General features: G+C 33.1%; 1 protein-coding gene across 2 annotated transcripts in view; it reads right to left on the bottom strand.

Annotated features, from left to right (window-relative positions):
• LOC112126949 (cubilin-like) overlaps positions 1-26,989 on the bottom strand; it is a 292,446-nt gene that overhangs the window by 3,225 nt on the left and 262,232 nt on the right. Inside the window, exon 6 of one of the 2 annotated variants that reach the window (XM_024227043.1) lies at positions 6,218-6,398. In XM_024227043.1, coding sequence (XP_024082811.1) covers positions 6,218-6,398 — 181 coding nt within the window. Of the gene's footprint in view, positions 1-6,165; positions 6,399-26,989 lie in introns of those variants that run through there. The other variant, XM_024227044.1, reaches the window with a different exon arrangement.

Below are 26,989 nucleotides of genomic sequence, written 5' to 3'. Positions count from 1 at the left end.
ATATATATATATACACTCCCAGTGACATTTGCAGATGATCAAACCGCCGTTTGATTCTAAAATCAAGTTGTTTTGGACAACTAAAACTTTTTCCAAATTTTACGTATTTCCATATTGTGGAGATTTTGGAAGCGACCAGATTACATACAAAAGAATCTGCAAGACCAGACTTAAGAAAATTAGAAAATACCTCTTAGAAATAAGCTATCACAATTTTTCTAAGACGCACCTGCAAAAGAAGACACAACAGATTTTACTTTTTATAGTGGTAAAGTTTTAGGAGAACTGGAATAAATACGTAAATGGGAATTTAATAAAATAATTGTTAAAGCTTACTCCTTCGGTAGAACCAGTTCACATTAAAAGTACATTTAACACAAATCCTAATTAGATTTGGGAAGTTTGCAGCCAATTAGACAGACAAAAAACGTAAAGTACGATGATTCCAGGCTTACAGGAGGTTTTAACCAGAGGTTTTAAAGGACAAACCATTTTACAATACAATTATCATATTATTCTCAATTAAAAATCCAGGGGTTGTGCCAGGTTCGAACCCAGGACCGCGAGCGTCGCTAATCGATGTAGTACGACGGCCTATTCACTCATCTAATCCCTTAGATTATTAGAAAACTAGTCCCGATTGTTGACAGAACAAACTGAATTATGTATTTTTACATATTTTTATGTCCGTTCAGTAATGTGATAGGCAATTTCATTAGTCCTGTATGCGGCGCATTAACCCTTTATTGTTTATTCCTAACTTACGTCCACTCGGTATTTGTTTTGTAGAAACAATTGAGATAAGTAAGTATGATAATTCATTTTTTGCGAAGGACGATTGTACTCTGTTAGTATCGTAAAAATGGCAAAAAAGAGGGAAAATTCAAAAGGTGTGGCTGAGATGGGAGGTTGGTGTCCGTATAGATCGAGGTCACGATAACTCAAGTGGTAGAGCAGCTGTGTATCTAGCCGAAGATCGTGGGTTCGAATCCCGCTCCTGCCATTGACTTTTTTATCTCAACTAAAAAAAACCCTTAATTAATTGTCTCTTAGAATCTTTTAAAGCTGGTAAAAGTACTTTATGCGAAGTACCATCCTTACGTTGTACCGGCATGTTTTCTGTTCAATTGTAACAGTTCCTCCCTGATGATGGCTCAATGCCGAAACGTGTTTGAATAATTCAACAAAACCGTGAATGAAGACAGACCAAACTTTATTTTATTTACTCCAGTTTTCACTAAACCTTTATCGGCAATTTTGGGAGTGACAATAAAATGTATGTATTGGTAGTATTAGCAACATAATTTTATGATTATGTTGTAAGCAATAACTTAACCATATGGTAGTATTAGTAATAACATGACTCAAGGAATTGCATTTAGAATAATGGACGATATGTTTGAGTATTGCTTTGTTAACCTTTCTTAAAAATTGGTATAAAAGAGGGTCTTTGTTATTGTGATTACGAATAAAACAATACGGTTTTTTTCATGTGGTATAAAACAATCATCAATTTTTTTTAAACGCATTACAACAATTGAGTAATGACAGTAGTAGATACGTCTTTTTATACGGACACTCCCGTCTCAAAAGTGTTTTGTAAACTGGCGACAGTTGCTTAATTAAATTCAACACGCAGGGCTCAAGTTTCGACATTTCATTAAAAGCCGGCGAATGGCTGAAAGCAGTGGGCCGTGGAAGGATAGGTTTCATTATCGGAGAACGACGGTGGACGCAAGCTATTTGTGAAATTTGGCATTTTGATTGCTGTTACGTTTCTCCGTTGAATATCTTTACAAATTGATATAGAAAAATAGAATCGACTCTATTAAAATTTCATGAAGAATTTCGAGAAAACTCATTCATTACAGCTAAAGTAAAATTGGCCAACTTATGACAAGGCATTTCATAAAGGCCGCCAAAGCGACATAAACAATCAATGAGGCAGAGTTCCAACGATTGAGGAGGCAGACTAGAGGACAGCGGCAGGCCTGCCAGTATTTATAACGTTGTGAGAGCGTATTTATGACGTTGGGGGATTAATATGCTTGTAAAAAAACAGGTTAATAGCTGTTTAACATAAAAAAGTTCTTATTTACAAAAAAAAAATAGAATAAATAAAATGTCATCAAAAAGTTACTTATTATAGAGAAACTAAGAAGGAAAGAGAATATTTTGTTATCACCAAAATTTAGTTCATATAACAAAGTGTAAAGTTTTTTTTAATATCCTTTTCTCTAGACAAGATGCAAACAATGTAAAGAAAAATGTAACAATAATGTAAAGAACAATTAATTAAGGTTTGTAGTTGAGATAAAAAAGTCAATGGCACGAGCGGGATTTGAACCCACGATCTTCGGCTATATACGCCGCTGCTCTACCACTTTAGCTATCGTGACCTCGATCCACTCGGACACTAACTTCCCATCTCAACCCCACCTTTTGAATTTTCCCTCCTTTTTGCCATTTTTTTTATCACTGCCAGTTTTTTATCTTATTAATTAATTGTAATGTATAAATACTCAATTAATTATACAATTTTTTTCGAAATGAAAAATTTGTGTCGCAGGCGGAATTCGAACCCACGACTTTCGGCTAAATAATTATAATTAATTGAGTATTTATAAATTTAATAGAAGCTGATAAAATTTAATATTAATCTAGAATCACACCTGTGAATCGTACACAGTCCCGATAATCTAGTATAATCGTTAATAAAAAGTGTTTCTATATGAAACCGCGATTTGCTTATAATTATAATAAAATCGGGTAGTCGAAATGAGAAGTTTGTGGCATGGGCGATCGAAGTCACGGTAGCTCAAGTGGTAGAGCAGCGGCGTATTTAGCCTAAAGTCGTAAGTTCGAATCCCGCCTGTGACACAAATTTTTCATTTCGAAAAAAATTGTGTATAATTCATTGAGTATTTATAAATTTAATAGAAGCTGATAAAATATAGTATTAATTGTAATGTATTAATTGGTCAAGCGGACCACGAAATTAGTGAAATTAATGTAAAGAACCTTGTTACAATGGGCACCAATCGACGAAGAATCCAACACAAGCAGTCTTTGAGTCTTTAACGTCACACAATTTTTTTTTTACTTTCTTTTTTTTCTAAAACTTAAAGCGACAGAACAGCAACTCTCCGATTCAGCGTGGCTCCGCCTTAGGCCTGCCTCCTCAATCGTTGGAACTCTGCCTTATTGATTGTTTATGTCGCTTTGGCGGCCTTTATGAAATAGCTTGTCATAAACTCTAAAAAAAATTCTATTTATTAAATAGCCTTTAAAAACTATAAAATCATACACATTCTTTTTTCAAAAATTAATGATCCTACACCAGTTACAAATAAGTCTGATGTAATTTACAAAATCGATTGTATAAATTGTCCGGCAACTTAATTGGAATTACATACCAATATCTAAGTGGGTAAAACAGCATATCTATGATGGCAGAAAAACCAAACAAAATTCTACTGCACTGGCTACCACCAATTTGAACACCAACACAACTTAGATTTCAACAGTCCAAAAATATAAAACATGAATAAAACAAACATAAACGTAACTTTTTAGAAATGGTTTACATCAACAGATATAAACACAGTATCAATTAAAGAACAGTAAATACAGTCGCAGCTACGCTAATAATTAATCATATTCAATCACATAACATATACATATACACATATACATATATACATATACATATATACATATACATATACACATATACATATACACATATACATATACACATATACATATACACATATACATATACACATATACATATACACATAAACATATACACCTATACCTATACACATATACATATACACATATACCTATACACATATACATAAACATATAACACACAAAACATATAATACAACATATCGAACAATATGTGATGTTTAATGACCATTAAACGACCATTAATGATTATTTGGAAATCGTGAGAAGCGGTCTGGTGTGACGTAGGTTTAGAAACACATTTTTTTTTAATGCGCCAACGTTTCGATCTTTATTGAGATCATCTTCAGGGATTGGGATTTATAAACATTATTTAAATGTAGCAATATATGTAGGATGTGAAAAAATGAATTTATACAATGCTAGAAATTTAACGTACAAATACTTTGATTGAGTCCAAAATTTCTAGCTTTGTATAAATTCATTTTTTCATCCAACATGCATTTATGTAATTAAACAATGTTTATATATCCCAGGCCCTGAAGATGATCTCAGTACAGATCGAAACGTTGCACGATAAAGAAAATGTTTTTTTTAAATTAATCTAAAGTAATATTTTAACGGCTATGGTGGGATTCGAACTCAAAACCGCTATCGAACTCCGAGAACCCCACTACAAACAAAAAGGCGTTAAATATGCTAAACCCGCATAACTCAACTGTGTTGCGTAACTGTTGATGTCCCGCCTCGATATGTAATTGATTACTACATTTTTATGTAGTTATAATAATCATTTCTGAAGTCGTTGTTTGTCCATATATTTTTATTATAATAAGTAAAAATATTAGAAACGTTTAAAATTTCTCACAAATGTTTAAAAAACACTCTCAACACGACAGACAAGAATGACACATCTACACGGAAAACAAACATTTTGAGCCCTGAAGATGTTTTCAATAAAGGTCGAAACGTTGGCACGGTAAAGAAAACGTTTTTCTAAAACCTACGTCACACCAGAGCGCATCTCACAACCTCCAAATAATCATTAAGTAACGGTCACTAAACACCACACCTTTTTCAATATCTTCAGCACACTAGAACGCATCGCACGAACTTACACGAAAATAATATAAATAATTTTATGACATAGTTTGGTTATAGACAGACAACTTAACTTTCTCGTTAGTATAAAATATGAAAAACTGTGAATCTCGTTTATTTATTTATGTTTTTGGGAAAAAGCTTGAAAAGACAGAATATTGTTTCCTGTCTCCATGAGCCTGAAGATTTTTTAAAGCTTAACAGCTGAACGATTAAGTATTAATAAAGTCATGATTTGGTTCAGAATTTGAAAATTATTCAAGACGGCATCGACTGATCAGGTCGATGGTGCTAATTATTCCAAGCCGAGAGCTGGGATTCGTAGGCAACCCCTTGCGATTTACCAGCCACAATTGAGGAGTTAAATGTTCCGTAATCTGATGATTTCTGATGATCAGATACTCCTGCCGAGGTGTCCCGTTGTCTTAAATCCGTTTCTAATTGAAACGGATAAAAAGTGAGTGATTTTTAAATATGTGCATAGTTCTTTTTCAATATCGGTTTGAATAAACTCAATATTTTTTAAAAAGTGCCCAGGTTTATGTAGACTAGATTTATTAATGTTATGTAACGGCTTGCGTAGCCTTGATGTCGAAGCGGCACAGGCGTTATCAGAGTTGTTTTAAAGTTTTACACTTAAAACTTCCCCGTGAAAAATCTCCCAGTTATGACTAAATCACAGCAAAATTCCTAAACGTGACCTTCTTCCCCTTAAAAAATTCTATAAATCCGCCCTAAGAAACCTTTGGAAATTTACCTTGTTTCTATTTTCGAAACTGGTTTATACCGAGTAAAGTAGTGGACCTAATATTCTACCATGTGACACTCTTGCATTTATTGTTTTTAATCCTGAATCTTCTTGTTTGACTCTCAATTATATATCACTTAGATACGAACTGATATCTACATATTATTTTTTGCTTAGAGATGAGTCCTTCTTGCAAGATCTTGTCAAAAGTTTGAAGAATTTTTTTTCATTGAGGGAATGTTCTAATAAGTCTGTTACTTGGTGGATGTCTTGTTCGATTCTCAAATTGGTAGTCATTAGTAATAACTTTTTGAAGATGAAGTTGATATTTGGAAAATAGTTATTAGTTCAATCTAAAATTTAGGAGAACTTGCTGAAATATTGACGTCTTGTAACGACCATATGTAACACTGAGAAAGATTTTTTTAACAAGTATTCACAAGAGCAGAGGTCTTATCAACTTGTATTTTTGAAAAAAAAAGCTCATTTTGAAATAAGTCGCGTTTAAATGCAGGATTAAACTGTTGCGGCCACCGAGGCCTCATAGAGAAAGGTAAATATCACGGTAAGTCATAAACAATTACATTTAATAGCCATTTGTATTTAAATAAATGGATGTTTCGATACTGTACAAACATAAAACCATGTGTGTACATTTCCTCGTCTACTCACTCTTTTCCAGCAGTTCCCACGCTGAAATCCGTAAAGGTCAGCTCGATGATTTCATGTGAGCCGGCGATGAACGTGTACAGAATGCAGTTGATATCGTTCGGATACGGCTTCGGGAAATCGGGACTGCTGAACTTCCCCTGGTCCTTGCCAAAGGTGCTCGAAAACACGAGACATTCGCAACCTGAAAAAAAGATAATTAAATAATTAACATTTCAATCAAGTCCGATAATCGATCGTTAGAAATTAAGCGGGATTAATCTGCATTGGGGATTTGATATGTTGTTTAACACAAAAATCCTTAGTTATCAGGATATAATGAATCATTAGCCGGTAGAGCGTCAACGTTGTTTTAAGTTTGTAAGAGGATTAAACCTGTCGTAAAACCAGATTAAAGTATAAAGTGGACTCATAACTCACATGATATATTTTTATTGGGGCAATAAAATGCAAAAATATGGAATCTTATCCAGTTCGGATAATTTTACAACGAAATGTTTTCTAAAATTTAGGATTTTTTCAATCAATTTTATAGGTTAAAATTATATTGTTAATTATTGTAATCAATCACCAACAAGTTTTAATTTTTTTATCAAAAGTTTTTCTCTTCAAAAAATTCCACAGCAAGCTTTCTAACCTTTCGAACACTACTGCCCAAAACCCATACTTTTCCTTCCCAAAAGAACTTTTTATGTATAATACAATTAATTAAGGTTTTTAGTTGAGATAAAAAAGCCAGTGTCACGAGCCACTTGAGCTATCGTGACCTCGATCCACTCGGACACTAACTTCCCATCTCAACCCCACCTTTTGAGTTTCCCTCCTTTTTGCCATTTTTCAAAGTGGTAGAGCAGCGGCGTATCTAGCCGAAGGTCGTGGGTTCGAATCCCGCTCGTGAAACTGGCTTTTTTAACTCAACTAAAAACCGTAATTAATTGTAATATATTAATTGGTCAAGCGGACCACGAAATTAATGAATTTATTTGTAATGTTGTATTTCCATTTATAAATAAAGTACTTTCCTAATTTATTAATACACTTTTATTTCCCTTTCACTATTCTTCGCCAGACTTCCAGATAATATTTTTCGTAAGGTCAGTGAAACAGAATGTAACGGCATATCATTTTTTATTAATTTTAGTTTATAATTTCTTTATTATTTATAGCAATTCAGAAATTGTGAGATACGGTGTCTCAGATTGAATATATAAAATATATTTTGCATTGTATAAATTCACTTTTCCACATCCAAATTGTAATTTTAATATGTAAACAATGTTTGTAAATCCCAGGCCCTGAAGATGATCTCAATAAAGATTGAAACGTTGGCACGATAAAGAAAATGTTTTTCTGAAACCTACATCACACCAGACTGCATCTCACGATTTCTGAATAATTATCGACTAATCTACTACTAATCACCACACATTATTTATAAATTTTTATTATATGACTTTAAACTCACTAGGTTTATTTTGTATTTATAAATCGACCCAATTAGGCCAAGACTTCTCGTATATATCTCAATTCCTCTCTGTCCGACGGTTTCTCCTTCTGCGTACTTCGTTGAAAAAAGTTTTCCGTCCTGTCCCACAACTTTTCGCTGGTTGATAAGTGGCCTGGAGTTTGCGGCTTTTGAAGTGTATTTGCCTTCTTTTTTTTTTTGTAGTGACACGTCCAGCTCACTTCTAGTTCGAAAGTTTTAATTTTTCCGTCGTACATCGCTAAAGTCCTACACCTCGAGGTTATTTTACTCCACTTTTTAATGAATTACTACCCAATTTTTTGGATGACTTTTCAATAGTCAGTCAGTTATAGCCAAAAAAATATTCTGTCTAGATATGAAGAATATTAAATATGTATATCCTAAAAAATTTTGTACCCATAACAGTTTATCTTTAAAATTATTACCACCAATTTTAATAAATAATTTAAAAGTTAGTTCAAAAATTATAAACCTTTTTCACAGATGACTATAAAAAAATATTATTCTTAAGTTATAAAATTTATCGATGAATTTATGCATTTTGGAAAAACTTTATTCGAATTTGAAATTCCAACAATGTAAGGTTTCACTAACCTGTTGAAAGCTGAAAAAATACTATATAAAAATATAATTTTAAACTTTTTAAGAAGATATTTTACATTTCTAAATGTCAAAAGTAATCTATTTTTCACCGATGAATTAATAGTTTGGGATTGCGTGTTAGATCATATAAATCAGTTACTTTTTGCTTGTAAAAACTGTTTAACTATTAATTAAAAAACAACTTACAGTAAATTTTCACTATTTCATGATTTATCAGTGTTTAATGTTAAAAAAATATTTATTTATTTATTATGTGTTAACCTGATATTGGAAATTGGTTTAATAAAAATGTTTATCATTTTGCCTAAAAATTACTCAGGTAATTTTAAATTACAATTAATTAAGGTTTTTAGTTGAGATAAAAAATGGCACGAACGGGATTCGACCACACGATCTTCGGCTAGATACGCCGCTGCTCTACCACTTGAAATATGCCAAAAAGGAGGGAAAACTCAAAAGGTGGGGTTGAGATGAGAAGTTGGTGTCCGAGTGGATCGAGGTCACGATAGCTCAAGTGTTAGAGCAGCGGCGTATCTAGCCGAAGATCGTGGGTTCGAATCCCGCTCGTGCCATTGACTTTTTTTATCTCAACTAAAAACCTTAATTAATTGTAATGTATTAATTGGTCAAGCGGACCACGAAATTAGTGAATTTAATGAAGGTAATTTTAAATTTAAAAATCTTTCCAGTTTTTATTTATTTAAATAAAATAAATTATATGACTCATAAACATAAACTTTAGCTAACCTAATATTCTGCATGTTAAATTTTTATTTAATTATTTATTTTTATTTTATTCAGTTTATGCTATGAAAATATATTTTTCCTCAAGCTCAATTCCACGTGGATTATTTTTTTTTTTTCAAGGGTTAACCAATTGTAAATGATTTTATTTTTGGCTAATAAAATGTATTATAAATATAAAATTCTTACATGAAGACTCTTACCCAAGTGGTTTTTCTTTATGGAGTGAACGAATTTATAAGCTTGAGTGTTTTGTATTTGTGAGGTTGGGTTTATAGGCTTATTTTTAGATAGCTATCAAAGGGTAATGCAAAGGCGTAATGTCAAATTTGACAAGTTTCGCATTTTCTTTTAACTGCACATACTGTTTAAAAAGGGTTGTTATGGATGTATTTATTAGCTTGAGTGTTTTTAGTATTTCTAAGTTATTTTGGGAAGGAATATAGAGCACCGCACATAATGCTCTCTATGCTTGTTACCTGCATAAATTATTCTTTCATTGTAAGTTCTTGGTTGAGATAAAGTCAGTGTCACGAGCGGGATTCGAACCCAAGACTTTCGACTAAATACGCCGCTACTCTACCACTTGAGCTATCGAGACTTCGATCCACTCAGACACAAACTTTCCATCTCAACCTACAACCATTTGAACCTTCCTTGATCGATTTCTCGATAGCTCAAGCGGTAGAGTAGTGGCGTATTTACCCGAATGTCGTGGGTTCGAATCCCGCCTGTGACACAAATTTTTCATTTCGAAAAAAATTGTGTATAATTAATTGAGTATTTATAAATTTATCGACACTGACTTTTTTATCTGAACCAAGACCTTACATGGAAAGAAAAACTAATCGAAAGATGTAACTTGGTCAAAACGTAAATGAATAGAGATAACACTCCACTTACACTAATAAATACTTTCACACAAAAAGAAACCTATATTAATATACGTAGAAGATTTTGTGGCAGAATATTTAATAGTCAATAGAATTCTGCCAAGGCTATATCGTCTGCGTAAAATAGAAAAAAATTAACATCCAATTAACATATTGTCACCTGTTTGTAAAATAAAAATCATTGATGTATATTGAGAAAAGGGAGGTGATAAGAAACCCCCTTGTTTAAAATTGGGGTCGTTCTTTAATCGAAATGTTGATTTCGATTGCCCGATCGGAATTATGATTCTTGTTTTTGTTTCGTTGACGGTTCTAAGTTCAATTGTTGTGATTGCTTTAAAATTATTTTATGAAGAACATGCTTACAAAATCTCTCACTACTTCCGAAATAATATGAAATATTGTAAATATTTATGTAGGATATATAAGCCAGTTATTGAAAATCAATACAAACAATGATGTTATGGTAAAGTAATACTTATTTTTTATAATAGTCTTCAGTTTTTAATTTTGGTTTAGCTTTTCGTTTTTGGTTTTCAAGGCGGGAAGCCATGTTTGTACATGATTTGTATAACATGTGCCCTTCATCGATATTTATGCAGTTGGTTGTGCGGGGAAAATGGCTAGAATCAATATGGAAATCTGAGTGTACACCCGGACCGTAGTTAATGGTGTTTAACTTATTCCGGTCAAACCCTAACGGCTAAGCCGTCTTAGCGGAAACACTCCGTGTCCGCATTACCCCTCCGCCCATCGGATTCCTTCTAAAATCCAGGGATTATGTTAAGTTTCAATCTACCTGTGACCTGCAGATTTGCAATTCCGGCCCGACTCGGGTATGAGAGAATAAAAAAGAGATGAACGAGATAAAACGCATTCAGAAATTTGTAATTAACCAGTGAGCTGATTAGAACAGGTCAGCGTGTTTTCCAGTATCAGATGTGTTATGTTCAGCTTTTTTCTCCACAGCTTGACACGTGGTTGTCGCTTAGCCCAACCAAATGACAAAATCGATTAACGAAACAATATATTTAAAAAAATAATTTCAAATATAGGTAGTTTAATCAATTACAATTTAATTATTGGTATTCGGGTTTACGTAGGTTCTTCAAACTAAATTTATTTAGGTTAGATACAATGAAAACGTCCAATACAAACATAAATTACTATTACAAGGGTGAATAAAAACAAATTATTGATACAAAGGAAGGATGAATCGACCGTCAAAATATCACCGGTAAGTTCGAGATCAGTGATCATCAAAAACAAGTAGGTTTTGTAACTTATGCCAATCTTTCAACCTTTATTGAGGTCGTCAACAGAGCTCTAAAATTAATAACAGTTTATAATTAATAAATAATAAGTAACACAATAATTCTCATGTGCAATGCTTACTCGTAACAATATTAAGGGCCCGTTGCCCCAACTTCGTTTAACCTTGGTTCAGTACTGANTTCCAGTGAACCCGGCTTGAACCGTGACTGGTGCAACGGGGCCTAAAAGTAAAATATTAGGAGTATTCACGATCTTTGTGTCAGCCCTGTTAACTCTGTTAGGTCCTGTTAGATCGAGAAAGACGATGACGTAGACTTGTAAGAATCGATAGTGAACATTGCCATAACAGGCGAGGGCCAATGGTAGATGTGAAGGTGGCCATTCACGATAGCTCCTAGCAGTCCAAACGGAGCGACGACGTTCCAAAAACCACGTCAATGGCAAAACTGAACTGGCGTACCCGGCTGTGCCGAATATTGGACCGGCGCCACTCCAATTATCTACGGCGACGAATTTTCTCTCTTTTTGCCATTTTTTGGTGTCGGAGAGTATCGAAGTCACGATAGCTCAAGTGGTAGAGCAGCGGCGTATTTAGCCGAAGGCCATGGATTCAGATCCCGCTCGTGGCACTAGCTTTGTCATTTCAACCAAAACCTTACAAAAAAGATAATTGAAATAAGTAATTTGGTCAATAGAACACTTAATATAATGAATAAATAAGATTTCATCCATCCTTAAATAGTTCCTCCAATCAGCGGGTTCAAGGGAAAGTTCTTTCATCAAATTGATGTGGGTATTACGGCTTCTGTTCAGGAGCCACTTCTTACACCATTTCCTCTTCGATTTTTTGCTTTTAATATGTAAATGAATATGTGGCACTGACTTTTTTATCTCTATCAATACCTTCATAAATATTAATTAATTGAAAAATATATTACATTTATAATATTTTATAAAGCGTCTTTTTTTGTCACACAAGCAGTTGTTATTTTTTCTAAGGTCTTGGTTGAGATAAAAAAGTCAGTGCCACATATTCATTTACATATTAAAAGCACGGTTTTAGATTGAGATGGAGAGTTGGTGTCCGAGTGGATCACGATAGCTCAAGTGGTCGAGCAGCGGCGTATTGGGCCGAAGATCGTGGGTTCGAATCCCGCTCGTGACACTGACTTTTTTATCTCGACCAATACCTTCATAAATATTAATTAATTGAAAAATATATTATATTTATAAATTTTTTAAAGCGCCTTTTTTTGTCACATAAGCGGTTATTGATTTCAAAAATTAGCCTATACGTAAAAGAGTCGTACAGCGGTACAAATTAACTCTTTTTTATACATCTGGTTCAATATTTTGCGTTAAGCAGTTCATAATTTTTATAACAGTACGATCTAGGACAATTGAAAAAAAAAACAGTTAGGAAAAAATAAAATAAAAACACACAGATCATTCGTCGAGTATTATGAAACATGAACATCACTTTCATAAGTTTATGCTTCAGGTTATTTACTTCATCATGAATAAAGAATATTGTAAGAATAATGATTTTTTCCTTGCATAGAAGCGTCAGATTCGAGAAAGCATACACTGCGATGTACAATGACCAAAATAAATTTAGCAATTATTTAATTCAGCTCTGGAAAATTTTACAACAGAAGTAATTTTAAAAAATGTAAATATGCCATAGGTAACTCAGCGATTATGAAAACACTGTCCAAATATATTCCGAAATTTGAGTTCTAAAAAGAGGTATATTTTTTGAAAGCGAAACACTTCTATAAAAATCTACTCCATTTTCCAAATTATGCACACAAGTATTTTGTCATACAATACATTCACATGAAAATATAAGAGTTAATTTCACTAATTTCGTGGTCCGCTTGACCAATTAATATATTACAATTAATTAAGGTTTTTAGTTGAGATAAAAAAGTCAGCGTCACGAGCGGGATTCGAACCCATAATCTTCGACTTGATACGCCGCTGCTCTACCACTTGAGCTATCGTGACCTCGTTCCACTCGGACACCAACTTCTTATCTCAACCCCACCTTTTTGAATTTTTCCTTTTTGCCAATCAACACAAATGTCGTGTAATCTGGCCGACAAATGAAAAATTGCAAAAAAGGAGGGATAATTCAAAAGGTGAGGTTGAGATGGGGAGTTGATGTCCGAGTGGATAGAGGTCACGATAGCTCAAGTGGTAGAGCAGCGCCGTATCTAGCCGAAGATCGTGGGTTCGAATCCCGCTCGTGCCATTGACTTTTTTATCTCAACTAAAAACCTTAATTAATTGTAATAAGAGTTAATGAGTGGACTAAAAAATCCCTCGATAATAGAAAATTCAGTAATATAAATAAAAAAGAAAAATAGTTTTGAAAAATGTGCACATCAGTAGAAGATTGATAGTAAAAAAGGGAAATGTGTCTATATATCACACATAAAGTTGGAACGTCTGAGAAACGGACTCATAACAAACAACAAAAACTTGACATTCACCTCAAAAAGTTTTGATTTAATGCAACAAAACGTGCCTTCGTAGCGGATATTTTTGAAACGGGGACAATTTCCCTATGAGAGAAGCCGCCCATTAAATTTTCCAAGCTATTAACATACGAATGTGTTACAATTCAGGGACCGGAGGGAGAAAGGGCCGGGGCGGTTTTATCGGGCATGGGGAAAGGAAACGACAAGATTGGAGAGGACAGGTGCGTGGCACGGGTTTGAGATATGTCTCCAGCAGCAGATCAGATATAGCTATAATCTGTTGCTGCTCCTTAATAGAAGGACGTTAATGAAGCGGAACCACTTTTATAACCGTGCCGGGGGTTAATTTATGATCTGGACCGCACCCTTTTCTATTTCACGTTTCCCATCGATTCGAACAGGCCTGAGGGCATTCGGTAATCTCTCAACGTGGGGTTTCTCTTCCTATTGCTTTCTCCCCTCGGGCCTGGGAGAAAAACCACCTAACCACAACTGTGCGAGATTCACGCGATCTCCACATATCACACTTTAATAACTGGATGGGGAAAAAATCCTTATTTCATATAAACTGTCTCTATCGAATACACACTCTATACTTTTTTTTTGCCTAGAGAAATTAAAAAAATAATTTAATCTTGCTGATAAATTTTGCCAAAAGCTTTTAGATTATTCAAATTTAGGGGAGAAAACAATTCAATTATGCCAATGAACCTTAATCAAAAAGTAATCATTATTGATATACTTGTGTTTCTTAGTGATCAGTTGTTTCATAATTTGTTGAAGTCGTGAGAAAAAAGAATGATAAAGAATCATATGCACTATATGGTAATAAGGAAAACACGTGTATGATTGTAGATTTAAAAAAATCTTTTTGGTAATTGTAGGTCAAAAAAACAGAGACGTTTCGACCATTAAAGTTTAGTTGGACGTAAAGCCATTTTTTATTACAAGCAATAATGTAACTATATATTCAAGGGAATAGATTAAAAATGTAATATGTGGTGATTAGTGACCGTTAGTCGATGATTATTCAGAAATCGTGAGATGCGGTCTGGTGTGACGTAAGTTTTCGACAAACATTTTCTTTATCGTGCCAACGTTTCGGTCTTTATTGAGAGCATCTTCAGGTCTCAAATTGTTTGTTCTCTGCGTAACTGTGCCATTCTTGGTGTCGTGACACGATAAAGAAAATGTTTTTCTAAAACCTACGTCACACCAGACCGCATCTCACGATTTCCGAATAAACATTAAAAATTGAAATTCATTCATGAAAAATAATTATACTTTAGTGTTATGTTTAGTAATCTCTTCTCTGACAATTCTAAACCATGGTGAAAATATAAATTTGTATTTTTAACGAAACAAAATCAATTGATCCTACGATACGTCAAAAAAGTATTGTAAAGTAGTATGACATCTCGTACACGATACTCAAAGTTTAGTTGGACGTTAAGCCCTTTTTTACAACAAGAAACATTATAACAATATATTCAAGGGAATGTATTAAAAATTTATAATTCATTCATGAAAATAATTATATTTTAGCGTTATGTTTAGTAATCTCCTCTCTTACGTTTTTATGCCATGGTGGAAAGATTAATTTGTATTTTCAACGAAAAAAGTCAATTGATCCGACGAAATGTCAAAAAAAAGTATTGGAAAGTAGTATGACATCTCGTACTCGACACTCAAAGTTTATTTTTCGAATGCAGGGCCACTGGATTCGATCCCTGAACCTTTACCTTACCGTGATGAGCGCTGAGTCAACGCCGTTGAGGCCACCGACGCCCCTGTATTTTGGTGTTATGTTTAGTAATCTCCTCCTTTGTATTTTTATACCATGGTGGAAAGATTAATTTGTATTTTCAACGAAACAAAGTCAATTGATTCTACGAAATGTCAAAAAAAAAAAAATATTGGAAAGTAGTATGACACCTCGTCCACGACACTCAAAGATTAGTTGGACGTTAAGCACTTTTTTATTACAAGAAATAATATAACAATATATTCAAAGGAATAGATTCAAAATTTATATTACAATCTCGATTTTTTTTACGAGGTTTCGCAACAGCAGAGGTCATATAAACCCTCAGAGTGCCGGTGTTTTTGAAAAAAAAGCCCATTTGTTAGTATGTCGTTTTCGAATGCAGGGCCACTGGATTCGAATCCTGGACCTTTACCTTACCGTGAAGAGCGCTGAATCAACGCCGTTGAGGCCACCGACGCCCCTGTATTTTGGTGTTATGTTTAGTAATCTCCTCCTTGGTATTTTTATACCATGGTGGAAAGATTAATTTGTATTTTCAACGAAACAAAGTCAATTGATTCTACGAAATGTCAAAAAAAAAAAAATATTGGAAAGTAGTATGACACCTCCTCCACGACACTCAAAGCTTAGTTGGACGTTAAGCACTTTTTTATTACAAGAAATAATATAACAATATATTCAAAGGAATAGATTCAAAATTTATACTACAATCTCGATTTTTTTACGAGGTTTCGCAACAGCACAGGTCATATAAACCCTCAGGGTGCCGGTGTTTTCGAAAAAAAAGCCCATTTGTTAGTATGTCGTTTTCGAATGCAGAGCCACTGGATTCGAACCCTGGACCTTAACCTTACAGTGCTGAGCGCTGAGTCAACGCCTAAACTGTTGCGGCCACCGACGCCCCTATATTTTGGTGTTATGTTTAGTAATCCCCTCTATGAAATTTTTATACCATGGTGGAAAGATTAATTTTTATTTTCAACTTAAGAAAATCATTTGTGCCTAAAAATCTTTAAGACATAAGGATATGAATAAATCTACCCTTTGCTTTATAAATGATATGGCATTTTTACATTATCAGTACATCTGTCCATTCTGACATGAAAGGCATGTTTGAAAAGGTCAATTTAAATTTAATATTATCAATAAAAAATAACTAATTGGTTTATTGACAGAGTAAAACATTATTAGGTAAAAATTTCTCATAAAAAAATTTTAGAGCATAAAATATTATAACTAAGGTCTTTGTATCAAATCGTGCTTTTGTTCTTCACAATTGCGACGTTTATTGGCTCTTCGGTTTATCGTTTGTTGCTTAACTGGCTGTCAAAAATGATGAAGTCTGAGATCGATCAAGCACTCAAGCAGAGGTACAATACAAAGGTCTCATGCACGGATTGACCTAAATATAAACTTTATCAATTCAATACTAAATTTATTACAATTCAGTTTATCACCAGACATGAATTTGTAATGTTGTTTGAATAATTTTTCCAAACAATTCGTTAAAATGACATCTTCCCGCTTGAACTCAACCAAAAGTCACAAATTCAAAAGAAGACAGTTCTCGCTCTAATTTTTGACTAATTTAGCACAATTAGTGTTGTAACTTTTCCCCGATTAGGATCAGCAAGTTTAAAAGTGGCTGGTTCAGCAGCCGGTTGAGAAAGCAATGTACCGGCACGAGGACAGATAGCGAGAAGCTCGAGCAGCCAAGCAGTTTTAAAGGTGTCATTAAAGAACCGAAGATAAGGAAATGTTCAGTCAAAGTTTGTGATGCGTTTGTCAGCCGGGTCGACTCAGATGGCGTCAACCGCAAAACCCCGTATTTTTGACTTGACAATTCTGGTCTTTCCCTTAATGATGCATTTCACGTCATTATTTAAAATTTAATTTAAAACCTTGCTATATCATCTGCAATGCTTAGAGTATCATCAAGAATCATATGCATTATACGGTAATAACGAAAACACGGGATTAACGATTTTAATGAAATTTTTTGGTAATAGTAGGTCCGAAAAAATAAGAGACGCATCCCACTTTTTTTGCCAACGAATATCAGAAACCGAGAAAAAAATTATATACATTTTTAAATACAGTTTTCTACCTTCGTTGTGTATATATTTTAAGCGTTTATACATCTATCGATTTTGCATTTTTTTACGGAAGGAAAGCAATACGTAGAATGTGTGTTACCGGTTGTTTAATAATTTGTTGGATTCGTGGGGAGTTGTCACGTATGAGGTAGTTTAGAAAAACAAATTTTTTTGTATCGTTTTGCCAACGTTTTGATCTTTATTCGGGTCATCGTCAGGGCTTGGACCAATTACAAAACATATGTAGTTTGAAAATAATACAAAGAATGATAAAGAATCATATGTAAGATTTGGTAGAAAACATGCGCGATTATCTATTTTCTTGAATTTTTTTTGGTAATAGTAGGTCCAAAAAAAAGAGACGTGTCCGAGCTTATTTTGCCAATGAGTCCCAATTAGTTTTTATACAACTAACGATTTTTCTTTTTTCTTTCTTACGGAGAGAAAAATATATGCAAAACATGTATTTTTTACTGATCGGTTGTTTAATAATTTGTTGGATTCGTGGGGAGCGGTTCAGAATGAGATAATTTAGAAAAACACATTTTTTCTATTTTTTCCGACGTTTTGAAGAACACATTTTTTTCCAACGTTTTGAAATACACATTTTTTCTTCTTTTTTTCTGACGCTTTAAAAAACACATTTTTCCTTTTTTTGCCGACGTTTTGACCTTTATTTGGTTAATCTCCCGGGACTGGATGAATTACAAAACGTAAACGAAACACATTTTTTCTTCTTTTTTTTTTGCCGACTTTATGAAAAACATTATTTATTTTTATTTTTATTTTTTACCGACGCTATGAAAACAAATTTTTTCTTTGTTTTACCAATGTTTTGAAAAAACACATTTTTTCTTCTTCTTTTTTGCCGACGTTTTGAAAATTCATTTTCTCTTTTTTTGCGGACGCTTTGAAAAAACAGTTTTTTCTTTTTTCGCCGATGTTTTGAAAACACATTTTTCCTTCTTCTTTTTTGCCGCCATTTTGAAAATTCATTTTCTCTTTTTTTGCCGGCGCTTTGAAAAACCACGTTTTTATTTTTTCGCCGACGTTTTGAAAAACACATTTTTTCTTCTTCTTTCTGTCGACATTTTGAAAATTTATTTTTTTTGCCGACGTTTTGAAAAAACACTTCTTTTTTTTGCCGACGTTTTGAAAAACACAATTTTTTCTTTTTTTCTGACGCTTTAAAAAGCACATTTTTCCTTTTTTGCCGACGTTTTGACCTTTATTTGGTTAATCTCCAGGGCCTGGATGAATTACAAAACGTAAACGAAACATATTTTTTCTTCTTTTTTTTGCCTACTTAATGAAAAACACATTATTTATTTTTATTTATTTATTTTTTTTTACCAACGCTATGAAAACACATTTTTTCTTTGTTTTACCGACGTTTTGAAAAACACATTTTTTCTTCTTTTTTGCCGACGTTTTGAAAATTCATTTTCTCTTTTTTTGCCGACGCTTTGAAAAAACACATTTTTTCTTTTTTCGCCGATGTTTTGAAAACGCATTTTCTCTTCTTCTTTTTTGGACGACATTTTGAAAATTCATTTTCTCTTTTTTTGCTGGCGCTTTGAAAAACACATTTTTTCTTCTTCTTTCTGCCGACGTTTTGAATATTCATTTCCTCTTTTTTTGCCGACGCTTTGAAAAAACACATTTTTTCTTTTTTCGCCGACGTTTGGAAAACACATTTTCTCTTCTTCTTTTTTGACCGACATCTTGAAAATTCATTTTCTCCTTTTTTGCCGGCGCTTTGAAAAACACATTTTTTCTTCTTCTTTCTGCCGACGTTTGGAAAATTCTTTTTTTGCCGACGTTTTGAAAAAGACATTTCTCTCATCTTTTTTTGCCGATGTTTTGACCTTTATTTGGCTCATCTAAAGAGACTGATTAATTACAAAAGTGTGTTGTTTGGAAAAAATACAAAGAATGATACAGAATCATACGCACTGTATGGTTATAAGGAAATACATGGGATTAGCGATTTTGCTGAAATCTTTTGATAATCGTAGGTCAAAAAAAAAAATAAGAGTTTGAGCTTTTTTGCCAATGAGTCCCAGAAGCCAACCAAAAAATTATTTACATTTTGAAATACGGTTTTCTTTCTTTGTTGTGCATGTATTTGAACTTTTTACACAACTATCGAATTTTTATTTTTTAAATTTTTGTGGATAATTTGTGTTTTTAGTGACTGGTTGTTTAATAATTTTTTGGATTGGTAATTTAGAAAAATATATATTTTAACTTTTTGCCGACGTTTTGACCTTTATTCGGGTCCTCTTCAGCGTCTGGGTAAATTACAAAATTTATACATTTATACTCAATATTTATACTCAAATAGATGTCTTGTTTTTTCGTTTGTCCTGATATCGTGATGTATTTCCCACGTATGAAGCTGGACAGTTCACACAATTAATTTATAAATTTAAAAAATTAGGAAAAAATGTGGACATTTATTTAATTTGTTTGACAATGTATGGAAAATCGTTCCCTTACACAAATCCTGATGTTTTGCTGTTAAAGGTATGTATGAACTATTCGAGCGACGTGTATGCATTAGAATGGTATTGTCGGTGATTTCATCGAGGATAGGCANATCGCAACTAGCCACTCAACTGGTAGGTCAAAGTCGAAAAACCGGTAAAAATATATACTTTTTCGAAGTTTTTTTAGGCTTTTGATATGTGTTAGTTTTAGAAAGGATTTATACATATTTTGACCAAGTTTTAACAAGACTGCTACACGAGATCAAGTTGAACAGTCAGAAATTTGCTAACTCACAACTCGGGCCTAAATGGTGGGTGAAACTCGAAAAACCGGTAAAAATACATACTTTTTACCTCTTCTTATATATATATATTATATACATTTTATACGAGCCAACTTCCGCAGACTAATGATATCAGCAAATGTTTATATGCATTTTGTTCAGTTCGTATTTATATGGTGTTTTTTGAGGAGAAAAAATAAAAAGCATTTCTATTCTAGTGTTTAACAATTTTGTAATATTTGGACAGTTTGAGACGTTGAAATAAAGGAGTAATAACGTTCAAAAATGATACCATCAATCAGGGAAAAGTTAATTGGTCAAAGTTAGAAAATGAAGCCAAATGTTGCCCTGTGCTGGAGTTAAGAGCTAATTCCTACATTCCGATTTGCCTTTCTCTAATTGAAACGTCCGATCACTGTTTATAAAGCCGTGGATAATTCACGCGAAATCTCACCCCCCCGCAAGGGCCAACCCCTGGGAAAATAAATAGCTAGATGGGGAGGGATTTTTAGCTGAGTTAATGTCAAAAAGAACGTCGACGAAGCGTCATAAATCCGTACCAGTTGGAAGCGATCGTTTACGCCTATGATCGATATTTTGTATGAAATATCTTTTTAGAAAGCTAGCAAAAAAAATAAAAATTAACTAAACTGATGAAATATGGTATTTTGTCCGTATTTTTCGTCAAAAATTAAAAATAAAAGGCTCGCTCAAACCATGAATTTCATATTGAATGAATTAAATTGGTCGATAAAAATACTAAACGCGGATGTTGGCTGATTTTTAATATAATACCTCATTAATAATTAATAAAATTACTAAAACCATCAACTTTGTATTTTTCTTTTCGAATTTTTTAAAATTGAATCCATTAAATGTCTCACATTCGGCCTACCTTTTCCAATAAAAAGTATTTGTTCAGTCAATTATCATTACGAGTGTGTAAAGAAACCCGGGTAAATTTGCTGTTTTAATTAACTCGTTTTGATTTAATTGGTTTCAGCTTTATAAATAGAGTTTTGTATATTTGTTAGAATCTCGATGTTTTTACTCGTGAATAAAAAAGTAAATACAAATAAACCAATTTTTAAAATTGAATTCTTTAAATCTTAAAATGTTGGGGCAAGGTGTCGAACAGATCGAATAGCAATCATTTAGAACCCCCCAGGTAATAAATTGATTTTGTATATTGTGTTTCAATTATCTTTCTGATATTTTTTATTAAAATAATGGCGTCTTGGAAAGTACACTTCTTACTGTTTAATTCGCTTTTGTAATAGGTACTTTTCATTCAATTCCGTTCATTTTTGCATGCATACACTAGTTTTCTCAGTAAGAAAAGGAAAGAAGGAGGAATCGATCGTCAGGATATCATCAATAATTTGATGTTCAGGGATAGGTCGTCAAAACAAGCGGATTTTATAACTTACGCCCAGGTTACAACCTTTATTGACGTCTTCATCAGAACTCTACAGGCAATTATAACGTTTAAAATTAAAAATAAATAGAAACAATAATTATCAAAAAACATTAGTTAACTTATTCGTCAAAATAATACAAGTAAAATATGTATTATTACAAGTAAAATATATAGTAAAAAATATAATAAATATAAATTAAAATAAAATAATATAATATAATATATAAGTAGATCAAATGAGACTAGGAAAGGGCAGTTTTAAGGAATTGTTTTTGTAAAAGAAAATAATTGATCTGCCTACAATTCAAGTCAGCCAATTTTATATTTTGACGTCAAAAAAATAAAAATTATATTTCAGTTTAAAAGAGGTTGCAACAAAAGACATATATTTTTATTAAGAAAAATAAAATGAATAACATTTGATTTTTACCAGTTGTGATAAAAGTTTAATTTAAGTTTTAAACTAGGTGGTACCGCAAGAAAAATTTGCTTTTACTTTTCTTTATAAAACGTAATAAATTTGAATATAAAATTGGTAAATTTTGTACATTTTAAAAATAGATTTTATTATAAAATATAAAAAGATTCTTTAAAATAAAAAATATAATAATTAAAAGAAATTGTAATTTTATTTAGAAATAAATTGCAATAATTTTTTTTAAATCTTTACTCTGTTTATTATAACGAAGAAATTAAATTAAAAGAAACAAAATTAATTTTTAAATAAATTAGTAAACCAATACCTTACATAAAGATTAGTTAATTAAAATAAGTTATTCGATCAATCGGACAATGAAATAATTTTACAGTTAAATGGGGTTCAATATAAAAGATTTCAAATTTTCAAATTAGTTTTTGGTTTTTATAGAAAGATGAAAATGAATATTCTTTTGTTTCTATTTTTTTTTTTAGTTGTTTTGAATATTTTGGTCTTGTATCTATTTTGGTTTTGTCTTAAATGATTGAAATTAATTCAAGGTAGTCCTAAAAGACTCTGGAACCTTGTATTCCGGTGTCAGGATTCAGTGTTAGCCAAGAAAAAAATATACACAAATACACACACACACACACACACACACACACACACACACACACACACACACACACACACACACACACACACACACACACNTATATATATATATATATATATAACCAACTTCTAATCAAAAGTTCTACTTAAAGCTTATTGAATCATCAAAAAACATCAAAAACCTGACTCGATCAATTTTATAAAATTAACAACATAGAAGGTGACCAATTATGGCTACTGACCAAGAATGGCACATCAAGTCAGAAAGAACTAAAGGAGGAATGTAAATGGCCCTAGGATTGTTAATATCACTTGTTAAATTTAGCGAATTTTTATCGGATTTAATACGTTGCATTATTTTGATTCATTTTCTGCCTAAGATTTTATCTCTGTCAACTGTATTGTGACGAGTAAGTTATCTAATGTTTTCTGGTAATTATTTTGTTCTTATTTATTGTTAACTATAAACGTTATAATCGCCTGTAGAACTCTGATGAAGACTTCAGTAAAGTTTGAAAGCTGGGCGAAAGTTACAAAATCTGCTTCTTGTGATGACCCAATAACTGATCTTCAATTAATTGGTTAGTAAGATAAGTTTCAATTTTGCTTATCGTGTAATCAACCATGCAGTTCATATGCTAACATTAACAAACTAGCCAATTTACATACAAGTGCAAAAATCGGATTCGCCCGACAACATAATTCGTTGGAAAAAAAGGGTATGAAAAACTACCTCTGTGCTAATTGGAAAATTATTATCAAATATTAACCTTATTACAATAAATATTTGAAAATAGCCAATTTAAACCTAGGGGATAATCAAAAGGATATAATTATGACACAATTACACACGTATCTTTCAGAAAGCTGTTGGAATTTGAAAAGCTGTGCAATTCTTTTAAATTTGGCTCAGTATTTATTATCAATTTTGTATTTTCAAACAGTATTCTGTGAATTATGCTGATATAATTTGTCTGATTATTTTTATTCATACTCGGCTGGACACTTAACTTTGTAGGACGGCGAAAAGTTGAATATATTATTTATTGAATAGATTCCAATACTGCTATAATAATTTATTTATACACTGACAGGCAAAAAATTCCACCCAATTGTTTTTTTTTCTCGATAAATGAAAATTCTGCTCTTGATTTGTCTCATTGTTTTTATCGATACATATTTGTTTATGCCATTTTTAAAATCGGGAATATCAATGAGATGTAATTAATAAATTAGGCAACTGTAGAGCGCGCTAAGATTATTAATATCACTTCTCAAATTTAGTGAATTAATATCAGATTTAATATATAACATTTCTTTTAATAGTCTTCTGGGAGTCGTTGGGTGGCCGCAACGATTAGGCCTTGACACAGCGCTCGTCATTGTAAAGTAAAGGTCCCGGGTTCGAATCCAGCGGCTCTAGTCTCTAACCCTTATTTACAAATGGGCATTTTTTTTTTTCAAAAACACCGGCACCTTCAAGGTTGATATGACCTCTGCTGTTGCGAACCCTCGTAAAAAAATCTTCTGTCCAAAATTTTCTCCCTGTTAACCACAACCATATCATCAAAGTTTGTCAAGCTTTCTCAAGGCCATCAACCAATCATGAAGTTAACTTTGATAATGTGGTTGTGGTTGACAGGGAGAAAATCTTGGACAAAAGTATATACAATTTGTCTAATTTGCCTCATTGTTTTTATCAATAAATATTAATTGGGAATATCAACACAAAATAATATAAACGCACTTAATCCTTAATCCAAAACAGGGATAAAGAATTTTTCAACGTTTACTTTTTACGGGGTTTAAAATGTTTCTTTAGTCTCATTTGATTTCTGAAGCAATAAACTGTTTAGTTTTCATCTTTTTTTTATCTATTTCAATTTTTAAACTTAAAAATGCCGCTTATTGCTGAGGATATTGCGCATGGTGTGGCACTTATTGATGATGGACGTTCCATCAGGTATGCGGCTATTGCTACTCTGTAAGATGCTGTTAGACGTTTTTGAGAAACCGAGTCCTACCATAAAAGGCCCGGTTTTAGATGCCCAACGGTAACAGAATCACATGATGTCCGTTTTTTGACTTTAAGAATTTTGCGAACCGGCACCTTACTATTGTTCAAACGATTTATCAGCTGCAGGAAGTTCGACGGGTACAAATTTCTCAATGTTCGAGGAAGATTAAATCAGTATGGACTGATGGCTTTTCCCCCGTAAGAGGACCAGAATTGACAAGAACACACAGAGTTGCACGGCACACATTTCCTGAAAAACACAGCCATTGGTCTTTGGACGATTAGTCTGCTGAACTTTTCACACATGAGTGTAGATTTGCTCTCCGGTCTCCAGATGAGAGTGAAAGATTGTGGAGAAGGCTAAATATAAGGTAGAAGCCTTTAATTTTTCCCAGAGGCAAAATTTTAAACATCGCTCAGTGAGGTGTGGGCGGGAATTTTAATAAAGAGTCACAGAGTTGGTTGTTGTTCGTGGAGGATATATGACGGCCACTCGTTGCCTATCCTCGATGAAATCACCGACAATACCATTCTAATGCATACACGTCGCTCGAATAGTTCATACATACCTTTAACAGCAAAACATCAGGATCTCAATCTGGCCATCCCGTTCTCCAGACTCGAACCCCACGAACATGTATGGCATAACCTCAAAAGACGAATAAGAGCACGTCCATCACTTCCTGATACACTCCTCGATCTTGAAAGTTCTCTTCGTGAAGACTGGGCTAACCTCCAGCATAAAGACATTTCCAGACTGGTAGAAAGTATGCCCAGGCGTCTGCGACTTTTCTTTTTATTTAGCAGTTTACATTTATTTCGTTTTTACACAAAAACTCAATTATTAAACGTTAAAAAACGCAAAACTTTGATTAACATATAAAAATATATACAAATCAAGTTATATTACAAGAGAGTTGAAATTTTTGTCTGGAAATGTATATCTATACTATTTTTGTATAATTGTATTTTTTTCACAGAGGTTTTCTAATTTTAAGGAGCGTCAGTGCGGGTTTTATGCCTGTTTTGTTAAATATGTCGGTTAGTTTTGACGTTTGACCTGTTGAATGTGTTATTATTATCTTGGCTTATCTGGAAAACTTTTATAAAACCAAGATAGGAAAGTTGCCCGTTTTAATATATAAGGTGAGATTGAATCAGAGAGCATCGATTCCTCCGAGTTCTTTCCGTGACCGGATCGTGTATGAAACGACGTGTAAAGGTAAATCTGGAAGTAGCTCTAGGTAGTGCGACATTGGCAGGTGGCACTTGTGTTAGTCATTCTTGGCACGGAAACTTCGCGTCAGCCACTCAAACACCGCCTACAAACTTTTCTTCCGTCCCTTTTTCTCTTTTTGGCTACGTGATCTCTGTTGACACAACTTGATTGTAAACACTTCACACTCTTCCGGGCGCGTTTCCCGCTTTCCCAGAATCGTGTTTCTCCCAATTAAGTCCCTCAACGAAACTGACTTACTAATTAGTTTAAGAATTTAGATATAGAACTTGATGTAGACGTTTGATTATATAATCAAGTCCTAAATTTCTTCAAAAAAATTACAACTATCCTTTCTAGCTTAAATTAATTGAAAGAGTACGTTGCTTTTCCCTATTTATATTGATTTATATTGAAAATTATAAATAATAAATATAAAATGTAATTTCAATTCATTATTCTTTCTATGTAAGATCTTGGTTGAGATAAAAAAGCTAGTGTCACGAGCGGGATTCGAACCCACGATCTTCCGCTAAATACGCCGCTACTCTACCATTTGAGATATCGTGACTTCGATCCTTTCGGACATCAACGTTATATCTCAACCTACAACCTTTCGAATTTTTCCTCTTTTTTTCTCTCAACCAAAACCTTACATATAAAGAATAATTAATTGAAAGCAGTAACTTGGTCAATTGGCCTCCAAAATATAAATGGATTGATATTTTTATAAGTAAAAGAAGTACTACACTAAACAGCTCTCTGTGGCCACTTCAAAGTCGCTGAGAATCCAATCCTGATCACACGACATTTGAAAATAGCAAAAAGTAGGAAAATTTGAACGGTAGGTTGAGATGGAGAGTTAGTGTCTGAGTGGGTCACGATAGCTCAAGTGGTAGAACAGCCAAGGGTCGTGGTTCGAATCCCGTTCGTGACACTGACTTCTTTTAACTCAATCAAGA

The sequence above is a fragment of the Cimex lectularius genome, unplaced genomic scaffold (genome assembly GCF_000648675.2).
Source record: "Cimex lectularius strain Harlan isolate CLEC.00 unplaced genomic scaffold, Clec_2.1 scaffold67, whole genome shotgun sequence".
Taxonomy (NCBI): domain Eukaryota; kingdom Metazoa; phylum Arthropoda; class Insecta; order Hemiptera; family Cimicidae; genus Cimex; species Cimex lectularius.
This window is presented reverse-complemented; position numbering and strand designations above follow the sequence as displayed.